Raw genomic sequence first — 14296 nt, 5'->3', positions numbered from 1 at the left:
TTTTTAGTTTCTAAGTTAAACTTGATGTTTATTAATAATTATTTAATAAATATATTTTTTAAATCAAAACTGATATATCTTATACTTACATAAATATTTGAAAATAATCAAAATGGTCATATTCGTATAAAATATTATTTTTTAAAGAAAATATTTCTACACGAAAAGTTTATGAGAAATTAAAATAGCACGACATTCAGTAGAAAATGAATAATGCTTTATCTAAATACAATATAAAGAGGATTGCAAGTCTCTGTCCTTACCCTAACCAATTCCATTTAATATAAGTTATTAAAAAAACTATTTTCATACTTTCTTTCTTATAAACATCATTCTAAAAACATTCTTCACTGTACACAATCTGTCATAACATTATTATCTAATATCATTTAATAAATAATTCATCACTTCATTTAAAATATTAAATATTTACAATATATCAAATTTATTATAGTAAACAATAATAATAATTGTCAATCGTCATTTCAAAATGCATATTATATTATTTTATTAGACGAGTTCCATTTCTCATAATATATTGGTATATGCCACAGAATGTTCACTTGTCACTTTCGTTATTTATTAATATCATATGTTTAAAGTCCGGTAAACATCCATTTCAAAATATATGTTGCCAGCTTAATACAGTTACCTGTGAAATAATATGACAGAATTAATAATCAAACCGCTATTAACATAAGTAGTAATTTGTCACGTGGGATAAATTATTACATGACGTTATTATTGATTCATAGAATGTTATTTACTCATAGCTTGATTAAATTTAATATCACGTTAAAAACGTTAATTAAAATGAAATATTAAATAATATATTGACAATACTGAATTTATATTAAAATGTATTACTATGTTAAGAAAAATATTGCATCGATATTGTGTCGCTGCATTTTAAAATCAGCCAAGTCCACCTTTAGGTATTTTTGACTTTTTGTGAATTGCTGAAGAACTACTGCTTTCTAACATTTCTGCATTATCAAAATGTGGAATTTATTAGTTTTAAATATTTTTTACTCGAAATAATATAAACTTTCACCCTTGTGACTTTGTATTTGAGAAAACAAAAAGCTGTTTTTCTCCTATTCATCTATTATGGACTTGGCTGATTTTGAAATCTAGCGACACAATTATATATTTTTCTGGTTTCGGGGTAAAAAACCGGGGTAAGTCAGTTTGGTTGCAGCTGAGATAATCAGTTATGAAATAATTCAACAGTTTTCAAAATACTCTGGCTTAGAAGTTAATTGGTGTATTTTTTATTTCTCTTACATTATTTATATAATATAATGAAGTTTTTGATAATGTGCTATATTTTTTCTTTTTAAGCTATTTCTACAAATAAAAATATCTATTTATTTTGCTATCATATAATAAAATCTATGATAATGTTTACACACATTAGCATTACAATTTTAATTTCGTAAAAGCACGATTTGTGAACTTTTACCCTGCAACCGCAGAATGTCAATATTCTTTTGTTTAGTTTATCCACGATGGTTAGGCAAGTAAACGAAAACTTTAAAAATTCTATCAAAATACCTTTTGTTAATACTCTATATCAATTTTGTGCACAACTATATGTTGTATATCAAATATTAAACTGGAAAAGGACTTAACCTACTCACATCAAATTTAACAAGATGCACAAAAAGAAGGAATAAAAGGAAAGAATAAAGGATTTTCGGTTAAAGTCAAAAACGTCGCAAACTTACAGTGGTGTTTTATTTTACCAATCTGATAATATTAATTATTATTAATATACACAATAAAAGAAAAACTAATTAAAATGATGGTTAGGTCTTTTTTCCCCACGTCATTTGCTTTTACATTTTAATTTTTCGAATGAATTGAAAATCTAAATTTAAATGAATATAATATTATTATGCATTTGAATGAGACAGTAAAGTTGCTTGGCGAATACTATATTTTGAGTCATATTAATATTACACCATAAAATTGAAATATAAGTGGGCATTTTATGTAATATAATTTTTGTAAGAACTTTACTGTATAATAATACCAGTGCACCAACAAATTGATAAAAAAAATACTATGTAGTGTTATAAAATACATTTATATTATAATCATAGATAATCAAAGACTGTTAGGGACCGAATTTGATAATTAACGCTATGGTTGATTCTATAATATTATATTATTAGTCTTGTTAACCCTTGTTGAACAAATTATTCCATAATAAAATGAGTTAGTTGGAAAAAATAGTGGATTATTTAAATATTAAAAACAGTTTTAAGTGTAATTCAAAAATAGATATTATAAGATGTTAAAAGTGGCTAAGGCCAATAAAATATATTGAGGATTTAACTAACAGATAGTATGTTTGAGTTAAGGACGATTCAGCACCAGTAACTGGACAACTTTACAATGAAATGCACAAAGAATATGGTTGCACTTCAGTGTAATATTGGAAAGTAGAAGATCATAAGTATTTGCAACAACTATGTATATTGCTTTCTAATGACCGGCTTAAGTTGTAACGTTTATCAATTTCTTACTTATTTTATTTAACTTTAGTTGCGTCCAATTGTCCCGTCGCCCTGTCGTCTGTGCAACCAAATAGTCAATATGTTGCTGTTATATTAAACTGTACCTTAGAGCTGAAAGTGCGAAAGTCACATATCTATCATTTTTGAGTAAAGTATATAGATTTAAATGTGTATTGACGTTCTCTTAATGCTGAAAATTTAGGAATCTAATGATATATGGTTTTCAAAATACTTACTTTTAAAACGACGGTAGTCCAATTATTATACTTTAGAGCTGAAAGAGTGGATGTCTAATTTAAGTCATTTTTGATTTAAATTATAGCAAAAAGATTAATTATTGCAAAAGTGCGGAAGTCCAACATGCAGAGTTTTAGTACGATCGTGAGTGTGTTTGTAACTATTTTAAAACTGCTCTCCTGCATAATATTGAATATGTGACTTCCAGACTTTTAGCTCTAAGGTATAGGAATATTTTCGTAATTTAAATCTAATATCGGATAAAATGTATATTGTTTTATAAATTAGTGAAGAAAATAATATTATATAGGTACTGTAGCGATGTACAATATACGAGTAAATTTTAAGTTTAAACAACAAAAAAGTGCATTTATTATGATATAATTATTGCAGAATCAACAGCGTTATTATATTATTATGAACTCAACCATGATGAGAGTCTATTTATAGAAATGATAATTTTATTAACAGTAAACTTATTAAATTATTCGGGAAAAAGGTAAATATTTATCCAGTAAACAGATTTATTTAAGGACGAGACATTTCATTCCAACGTAAAGTAAACAATTCTCAAACTAAAAATTCATCTCACCTTCTGTAGAACAGATTCTCCTCCGACTTCGTTAGCTCCCCCCCGCTCGCGATTCTGTCTCTCAGAATTTGCATATTCAGCTCGCGGATCTTGGCTTCTAGGCACCTGTACTCTTCCGGTTTGTACTGGGCCTTTATTGTTACCAAAGGTCCCGTGCCCTGTGTGTAAAAATAATCTTGGCTTTATAACAGTGAAGGCTGTGAATGAATAATGAACAAAACAGCGATTCTAAATCTTGAGATGATATTAAATATTTACGGAATAAAATATACGAGATGTTTTAACGATAAAATTGAAGTAAGTGTAATCTTCAGATTTATTTTTGAAAGAAAATAATAGAGATTTATGGAAATAAAGTATTCTGATAAGTCGCAGTATGACATATATTTTAGGGTGAATATAATAGTAATTTTTAATAACACCCACAAAAACAATAATATGCAAGTAATCATAAATGCAAGCCTTAAGTGTTCTCCATATTTTTGTACGGTGCAGAGTCATGGACCGTAAGGGCAAGCAGACAGAAGGAAATTGAGTGGGTTGAAAGCAAAAAGAGCTTCTCAATCACTCACAGATAGTCTTGATAATGGTGTTACAACCGAAATAGCTATTGACACACCTTTTTAAAAAAACCTGTAGAATTTAATATTAATTATATTTTCATTTCTTTTAAAATGGATTTCTACCAAGATTTACTTGGCTAACTCAATTAATAAATTGAAATATATGAATAAACACAATGATACAACTTTGAGCGGTTTTTAGGTACCTACTTACATTAAACGTTTTATTAAATTATATTATAAGAGTGTACCTACTGATCTACTTTGAGCCTAGTTTTAATTAAAAATAATGAAGTTATTATTAGTCTTATTTGAACATTTCAAAAAGTGACTGTTGTGCTTTTTGAAAATGCCTTTGAAATGTGGTCTTGGCGGCGAATGCTTTGTATTTCATGGACAAGGCAAAGGACGAATCAATTGGTTATCCAAAGGCTCCACATAAAAGAACGGCTCTCGACAAGATATATGAGTTGCATTCTGCAGCTTTTCTGGACATAATTGGTCCGTACCACGTAATCTGGAGAGGCTGATGATTTTGGCTAGCCTCCAGTGAAGGAAAAACAAAGGAAAAGCGACGAAGTGAAGGAATTTACTAGATGTAGCCTTAAATTTGCCGTCAGAGAAGCAAATGACTGAAATAGGCGGATAATCTTGGTCGCTCAGAAGATAACTCAATTAAGAGATAGTCATGATCCTCAGCCACCATGAGGACAAGGAGAAAGAAAAGATAAAAATAAAATATAGCATTTAAATGAAATAATTATTTGAACAGTGTCAAATTGCTTTTCATAATATTAATTATAGTTATAAAATGTACACCTCTGTGAGTGTAGGCTTATATACCTACAGCCCCGAATCACCTGAAAGTATGTTACAGATTTTACATTGTGTGTGTTTTTTTGCAATACGTATGTAATCTTATGCATGTGTTGTATGCGTGAAATGTAACGACTTAGTTTAAGCCTTTGGTTGTGTTGGTGACGTTGGTGTACTGACTGCTTTCGTATTGTCTAGTTCAGGAAGCCAGCAGTCAATTTATATTATATACCTACAGACAGATGTCATTGGAAAATTATATAATTTGTGTAGAATATAAATAATGAAGTAACTTAATAGGCTTAAAAGTCGACAGTTTCAATATACCTTGGTTGTCTTGTAACTCGACATAATGATATTACAGAAGAAATCAACAAGAGAATGATGTCTGCGAATAAATGCTACTTTGGCCTGTTAAGACATTTTAAGTCCTGCATACTATCTCGCCGAACTAGAAGCACTCTTTACAAGACACCTACGCATCGGAAACCTGGACATAAAATCTGCGAAATGAACGACTCCTGAACATTTTTGAAAGAAAAATTCTCCGCCGTATATATGGATCGATCAGGGACGGCACTAATTGGAGGAGAAGATATATTGCTGAGGTCTACGGGTTGTACGAAGATTGCAGCGTAGTTCAATCAATTGAGATTGGGAGACTGCGATGGCTAGGTTATTTGCACCGTATTAATGACAGTGAACCGGCAAAGAGAGTGATGTCCAGCAATCCAGTAGAAAAAGAGGCAGGCCAAAGATTCGCTGGTTGGATGGGGCTGCCAGTGTCTGCCGTATTCTGGGGGTACCTACCGAATTTGAAAGCGGCCACACTGGATAGGAGCAGGTAGAAGGAACTGTTGGAGGAGACCAAGACCCACACCGGGTTATCGCGCCCCTGATGATATTGATGACCTTAATAGGCAATTAACATATTATATTTTTCTTAACCAGAATATAGGTTTGAAATAATAAGTATGGAGTATTTGCCACTGGAATATGTAGTGAATACCAAGTTATGAATGCATTTTATACACGACTATATTTAATTTGGATAATTTTTACACATAAAAATACTTAAAAGCAAAGATGAATAATTAAATGTCATTATAAATTTTATTTTGTAAATTATCCACCTCAATAATTAGTAAAAAGTCCTAAATACATTTAGCTAATTCTTAATTGACCGACAATTCTTTGAAAACAATTTGAAGTAATTAATTAGTTTCACGTTTCAGTCAACTGCAGTATCCTACTTAAAATCAGCCAATTAAAGTATCGTATAACTACAAAAGACGTAAAAAAATCTAGGGCAATCTTATAGAGAGGTACTTTGTTTTTTCTATGTACTTACGGCTCTTTCTATTTATTAACGATTCCATGTACTATCGTGAACGTTTCACGAGAGCTTTAAGTCAAACCTTCCTTGAAAATAATTGCCATAATAAAAATCTACCATGCTAGCAGACTTAAAAATGTTTATTTTCTTATAAAAGTGTTCGCTATTTTTATCCGTATATATTATGAATAATAAAGAAGATAAAACCGTTTTTCGACGTAATATTTATAAAGAAAGGATTTAGCTTTTGACTTATAATAAGTGTATAATCTCTTATATATGCTTAAGTAGGATTATTAGTTAATTTAATAGTGATAATCTTTTAATTCTCGTCAAAATTCTATATTATAATTTTATAATAATTCCTCTCAATGTAGACTAGGTTGAGCTGAGAAAATTAAAACAAAATTAAAGAACATAATTTTTGGCTGATAAAAATTCGAAATATTTTTGCGTAAACCAAAATTTCTCGTTATTTTCGTAGAATTTGTTATGGTTTCTAACTATGGAGTTTTTTTGTTAATTCTATAATTTTTAATTATATTATTTCCATAGGTGGCTCATTCTTTAATGTTGTGGTATTCAGAACGATAGTAATTCTGAAGATGGGTTTACAATATATGTTACATCTGTCAAAATTAATAACTTTACTATCGTAGAATTAACCATATTTAAAAAAACATATGTTTTATCGTTATTAAAAATCTGTAAGTGTCAATAAAATATAAAAATCTAAACTTCCTGTTTACGCTTTGATTAATATAACATTGTAATATGTAATTGGTTAAATTTATAATTATATTATGGAAGTACAGTTTTAATGATAAATAACCTCTAAATATCATTGTGTTTACTCATTCTTTTTTAACGAAAGAGTCCAGTATATAATAATTAATTGCTGTCCAAGACGCTGGCCTATCATTATGGGGTTCCAGGTTCGATTTTCGGTGAGGTCATATTCATTGTTTCACTTCTATTACTTAATACACTACTGTTTCACTACACTACTATAATAATAAAAATGATATATAAATTAAATACTTATATATTGATACCAAATAACGCAATAATAATGTCTAAATCCTCTATCAATAAGTCTGTAATACACAGAGTTAGGAAGAAAAGAACTCATAAGTAATAATATTTTGTAACTTTAAATGAGACGATAGACAAATGCTAGACCAGGAAAACGAAATAAATAAGTGTAAAAAGTACTGATGTTTGTCTCTGCGTGGCTGAAAGAATATAAGGTAAGCACTAGGTAGTCGGGAATTACCCCTTGAAACCCCCTAACCTAACACGCCGCCGTTTTTTTTTGTGACACAAAACTTTTCTCGATATAATATCCATGTCTTATATATAGTGTGAAAAACCAAATATACTTAGTAATTATGTTCCCCAAATCCGTGGTTTTAAAGTGTTAGCAAACTTTCCTACATAAACCCTTCCGCATAAAGACATAAATATTATTTTTCAAAGTATAAATTATTGATGTTGTAGCTGTCAGTATATTATTGATCAAATATCTATTTTTAATGTATCAAATTATTCGGCCGCAATAATAAATTCCCAGCGACTCATATACCGGTAAACAACTGTTTACCTGTGTCAGCAGATAGTCGATATTAAATACGGTACCGCAATGAAAAATTAGTCTTATATCCATTCCCATAGTATCATATTATATTATGACGGTAATAATAAATAAAATTCACAGCTACTCGTATTTAAACTGCTGACTCGTTCAATATAATGATGTACTAGTATATAATGTTTAGGTATTACTTTCGACTGTATAAATTACGAGTAATGATTTGTAAAAATGTCACTCAAATCTAAGTACCTGGCTAGTAACTATCTCAGTACATAATAATAATTATGTACTGTCATTGTATTTATACTATCGTACCAACCGTTACGCTGCAAATAAAACTCGCTCCAGCATACATCTTAGACTTTTTCATCATCATCATCATCCTCAACACCATAACCCACACATCGAACACCACAATGTCATGAGAGTTTTCTCTTGCGTTCAAAAAAATGGTCAAGGTACTTCACTGCTTTTGTTTTCAATATGCAGCTTTATTATTGATACTTCAGTAAACTAATATCCAATCATATAATGCACCCTTAGCCTAGAGCTTAATTATTAGATACGCTTTCACCGCCCAGGTGAAACGCTATTAGCAGAGTCTCAGTAGCAATAGTTACCTTGAGGGCTCTCGCTGCCTGCTCGTGGCTGGCCGTCGTGAGATCCGCGGTATCTACTGCGAGAATTTGGTCTCCTTTGTGCAAGCGCCCTGCCGCCGCCCCTGAGCCGGCGACTCCGCTCACGAAGACGCCCCAGCCCCCTCCTTCACCACCCACTATATCCATACCTAGCCTAGAGCCGCTTCGCCTTAGTGTCACAGTGCGGACGCCCCTGTATTTGACATGGAGATAATTACAATATTGACAATACAATAATGGATCAGGTAGCAATTATTGAACCAAATCAAGGTGCTATTATTTGGTGTCCAAATTAAATTCAACGTAACTTAATTTAGTATAATAGCAAAGCAAAATCAATATTTGTATTCATATTTTATAACTTGACGGTAATTTCTTAACGTTTTTAGTTAATTAGTAGGTAACTATAAGAAAAATCATATTTTGTACGTTGACCCATTGAAAAATTGGGGCCAAATAATTTTGTTGATAACAAAATTTCGATATAATATGATATTATAATATTATGTGTGTGATCAGAAGTTGTGTTCGAGAAAGCTCTCAAGTTTAACTTGAAACGGAATTTATTAAAACGTCTCATATAATATTATATGGTAGGTACGTTACGATTAAATATCTTTTAATATATATTATTATAATGATATCTCATTAAATTGCATATTATATACAATAATAATTGACGTATGTATATTACAAATTTAATACTTGATGGAAATTGAATTAAAATTCCAATTGATTTGAGTTTTGTACTATTCTATTTAAATCACTTTTGGTGATCCGGGTTTTGCCTTTCGGCATCTTCAGGCACTTTGCGCACTCTCCAATAAAGGCAAATATATACACTGACAACGAATACATTGCTATATAAACAAGAATTAATTGTATTCGTTGTCAGTGTCTATTTGCCATTGGTGAGTGCGCATACTGCCTGAGGATGCTGAAAGGTAAAACGCGGATTAAAAAAAGTGACTCAAATATAAGTCTAAAATTATGTTGGTAATATTATGTTTGCATGGAATAGTTTTTGATATATGCGAGAGATAAGAATGTACAATTAGCTACATTTTATTATGACTGCATTGTGGAAATACTTTATACTAAAATAATTGGTGTATTAATTTCTTCTAAAATTCTGCTTACGGTGTTCTAGATACATTAAGCAAACATATTTAAACTTGGCAAAGCAATAAAAATACATCACATTATGTTTAGATTTCGATTGCCTAAGAGCTAGATGTGCCTTTTAACCACCAGGGTAACGACCTCAGCTGGTATAAATTGAATACGTCTTGATTATTAACTATACCTTGGAATATCTTGTTCTATTACAGCTAACTCGTGAAGAGCAGAGCAGGATGTTGCTTGTGATCTCTCTTAAAATAAACCAATATTTAAAATTATTACTTATAATATTATTGAATTAAAAAAAAATGTTACATATTTGCTTTATGTGTTGCTTAATTAAGACACTCTTTAATATATTATCATCTACTTCGGTATGAAAACAATGACAGATAAAAAGGATTTTTCGAAATTCAATGGACTTATCCCACTGCAACAATCTTAACTTCATCAAAAGTGTTTAGTTATTATGAAAATCAGATTATCAGTCCCTTGAAAACTCAGGACAATGGACTCTAGTTACAAGGGGCAGACTTTACATAAACTAAAGCCATGGATCTAATTGAGCTTCACTATTTTTTTATCCAAGAAATTTATTTGTAAGCTCACACTAGAGAGATTGAACGTATAGATTGCATTTCTTTCTTTAACATTACCCAGTTAAAGTATATCTTAAAATTAGATCAATTAGTTTTATGTAAATTGGAATTCATGTTTCAATCCAAATGTATCTGCTGAATATGTACAGTATAATTATGGGTAGCAAAGACTTAAAATATCTTACGTCTTCCACATAAAGAATCTGACTGCGATGACGATCTTAAGGCTGGCATTACGAGAAGCTCGACAGTGTCTCCAGCTGCTTTCAGGGCAGCTACAGCTTCTGCGTGCGTCACTCCGACTAGGGTTGTTTCGCCCAACTAGTAAAAAAAAGAATATTTACAAGATTCTACATTTTACATAAATACAAGTAATATACTATAAGAAAAATATATAAGAGGTGGTTATTACATTATTTTTTTTTTTTTTTTTTTTTTTTTCGACCATGTCCGATCCTGATAGGATCATATGGGCCTCCACAGAGTGGATTATACAATACGTATTTATGCGTGAAATTTAAATATGTAACTATTTGCATGAAAAGTTAAAAGCATTTTATTTGACTTAACATTAAATGACACTGTACGGATTCGGATGTACGAGTATAACCACAGATATACGAAAAATGGTCGCCATTATTGAGAAAATTTAAAAGACACCTTAGCAGTTCTATTCCAACTAGTTAACTCCATAACACTTTTTATTAATTTTTCTTAATCCGAGATAACTCCAAAACATTACGAATCAATTATGTATGACGGCGGTTGCCTAAACAGGATGTTAATATTAACTTTTGTTGCACATGCTCAATACTACCGACATTTATTATTTATTTTGTCACTTTGACGTTTAGTTAACCCAAAAAATATGATTTCATACCAGATTAATGTATACTTTATGTTGTGATAATTAATTTTATTATTGTTATATTATTCAAATGTATTAGATTGTACATTGCCTTTAATGTATCTATAATGGTCGTACAATACGACAAATATAACTTGAGGTCCGGCGGTGGCACGATGTGAGAAATAATTTTCAAAATCACCGCACATGTAGTTATAATTATTGTCATCTCTCTGACTATATCATGATAGTCAACTGTTGAAACTCTGCATGGAATTTTTATCACTATTTGTTCAAATAGAGCTATATAAATATGAAATCGACAAATATAATTTGGTTAATTGGATTGGTAATAATCAAGATCTTTTCAAGGGTCTTTATAATAGCCATGTTTCTGAGGTAGTTAAAATTATATATAATCACTCATATAAACTCAAAAAAACCGATATTTTGTACCTCAGGATTGTTAACAGCAACCAGGCGATCGCCAACTCGAAGCTTCCCTGCCGCAGCGCTGACTTGCGTTACGAATACACCATCATCTCCAGGAGCATGCGCACTTCCTCTCCCGCCAGCTATACTGAAGCCAAGTCCTCTTAATCCTTTTTCTAGAACTACACTTACTGACCGTCTGGATGGATTCGCTCTTCTTACATACTAGAAAAAAAGTATGAAATAAATTATCTGCGATACATAACGATTAGACAAGAGTATTAAGAAACGTCATTATTTTAAGGGGAATAAGCTTTAATACAATATAAAAGTGAAGCGGAAAAAATATTACTTAGGCTAATGGTTAAATAAACTGTGGTTGATTTAGAATAATTTCATTGTAGATATATGTGTTATAGTATTAACATTTGTCATCTGATTTTTGGTAGTATCAAATTGAAATAGAATTGCATTGCTTAGCTTTATAATGCAAGCATTTTTATACATAAACCAGTAAAAATTTATTATTTTGTTATCTCTCTTTATAGAATCAAATAATATGGTGTGTTACTGAAAAAATAAATATTATGGTTTCAGTATTACAATTATGCACAATTTTAATATTTTTATCATTATTTATCAGTATTAATTTATAAATAATTTAATGCAATTTATTTTCCCACTCCACTTTACGTTAGTACTTACGGAAAATGCAAAAATTGTTTACTTGTAAAACTTTCTGTCATCGTAGAAATAATTAATTTCAAAATTTGAATATCTGGCGTGATATCCAAACTACTCAGTATGATTAAAATATATGTATGTGAATCTAACAGGCGATAGTGGTTTAAAGTGTGATAGAAATACGTTTGGAATGCGGTATTTTAGTAACCTTGTTTTGGTTTAGCTTTCATATATTTAAGCGAACCTCTGTATATATTAATATAGAAAAAGATTTTTTCAACGCTTTTGCAGAACCTTTAAATAATAATATGACTTTGTAATAATGTTATGGTACATCAAGCGTAAGACAGTTTTACAGCATGAAGTTGTCTTTTTCTAGTATGTATTAAATTATTGTCATAGTGGTACGAATCGCGTATTCATCGGTACCCGGCACCACATTCATATTCACTTTTCGCGAAATTTCAATGGTGGAAAATTCGCATTTGAACCAAATCAAATTTGGAACCGACGCGAGAGCATTTTGAGATATGGGGACTTCTCAATTATTTCAACACTAACGTTTGCCAGATTATTATTTATAGTCTTCAATATATTATAACAATAAATTGTTTATATCATTATATTTTTTACATTATATGGTCATGTTTTTATTATAATTTCTATGGTGTTAGAGAAATGGACGCTAAACCAGAAGATGTCACGGAGAGATATGGTTATATGGACATAATATACTACAATCGAACCGAGAAGGAACAAAAAATTCTACGTGGTTTAAAAACCAGATAACTACACAACCTTGGCTACATTGCAACTGAATAAAAGTACAGTATTCCCCAACTCAATTCAAGGAAAGGTCAATGCTAATCGTAGCTAAAGACGACACCTAATTTAGTGACTTAATAAATTCCGGCAACACCACACTGGATAGCAAATGATAAATCAAAAATCGTCCTGATGTTCGCTGACTTGCTTTATGGGATGACACGATACTAACAAGAATAAATATTAGCATATAGTATGGAAAATATAATGATTTAAGATGAGTTTGTAGCTCAAAATAACTTTCAATATCAATAATTTGGAAATGAGAGAATTAATGTAGAATTGAGTAATGAATTAAAATATGTGATGAAAGATATCCGGTCACATACCACCGCAATAAAGACTGAATCTGGAAAAAGCTTTTTTAATGCGACCAAATTTGTCGCTAGATTTCAAAATCAGCCAAGTCCATAATAGATGAATCGGAGAAAAACAGCTTTTTGTTTTCTCAAACACACAGTCACAAGGGTGAAAGTTTATATTATTTCGAGTATAGAATATTTAAAATTATTAAATTACACATTTTGATAATGCATAAATGTTAGAAAGCAGTAGTTCTTCAGCAATTCACAAAAAGTCAAAAATACCTAAAGGTGGACATGGCTGATTTTGAATTCTAGCGACACAAATATAATATTTTGGAGCCGTTTGTAGTAAAAAATATAATAACGTTGATATACAACTGTTTAAATGGTGCTAATAAATATGAAACTAATATTTATATAAATGAATTTAACATATTATATTATTTGACAACACCTCATATATAATATATAAATGAACCCGTATCCACTGGATATGCACAGACTGTAATTTACCAATTAAGCAACAAGCGTAATATTATCTAATTACGACAAAATTAACTGGCAGTTTTTACATATTAAAATTTATGGCGATTAAATCGGAAGGCTAAAGATTCAACGGCTAGTTGGACCAACTTGAGTGTCTTTTCTCTTTCCGAAGCCCGGGAAGAAGAATCGCAAATAGTTATTTGAAGTTAACACTCTATCTCTATTTAAAGCAGTGACAGAAAGGGAAAAAACAGCGAAAAGACACGCGAATCGACGCCGAAGTCCGTGATATGGCGTAGAACGAAGCAAAATCATAATATACCAACAAGAATAACCAAAAATAAAGAAAATTTGAAGAAGTGTAATACTTCCACTATCTATATTATATAAGACAGTACGCTAATGTAAATATAGTATAGTATAGTAAGCAAATTACGCGTATTGATACTTATGTATCAATCATATTACTCAGCATTAAATGACTGAGACATTTTAATATGTATGTTTTGTTGTCAAGAGCATTAGATTATCATAGAGTGATAATAATAGTCAGCATTTCCTCAATCATAATTAAATCAGTAGTGTCTGTTTTGATTTGTTAATTGCGACAATATCTCTTGTAATATCTGTATACCAGAGGTAAGCTACGGTATATCCAAAATGACAACTTCACAGGAGAGACGAATTTGTGATTT

General features: G+C 30.5%; 1 protein-coding gene across 1 annotated transcript in view; it reads right to left on the bottom strand.

The window, feature by feature from the left end:
- Nucleotides 1–242: 242 nt before the first annotated feature.
- LOC147078941 (disks large homolog 1-like) overlaps nt 243–14296 on the bottom strand; it is a 250416-nt gene continuing 236362 nt past the window's right edge. Inside the window, exons 5-10 of the mRNA XM_085955636.1 lie at nt 11326–11526; nt 10208–10343; nt 9608–9674; nt 8284–8494; nt 3355–3512; nt 243–652 (exon numbers count right to left, since the gene is read on the bottom strand). Of these exons, the coding sequence (XP_085811762.1) occupies nt 649–652; nt 3355–3512; nt 8284–8494; nt 9608–9674; nt 10208–10343; nt 11326–11526 (777 nt within the window). The 3' untranslated portion in view covers nt 243–648. The remainder of the gene's footprint in view (nt 653–3354; nt 3513–8283; nt 8495–9607; nt 9675–10207; nt 10344–11325; nt 11527–14296) is intronic.

Source organism: Rhyacophila brunnea, unplaced genomic scaffold, assembly GCF_057557595.1.
Source record: "Rhyacophila brunnea isolate RB1 unplaced genomic scaffold, BYU_Rbru_1.0 scaffold_10, whole genome shotgun sequence".
NCBI classification, from domain to species: domain Eukaryota; kingdom Metazoa; phylum Arthropoda; class Insecta; order Trichoptera; family Rhyacophilidae; genus Rhyacophila; species Rhyacophila brunnea.
The sequence above is the reverse complement of the archived record's forward strand: the minus strand, read 5'-3'. Positions and strand labels throughout refer to the sequence as shown.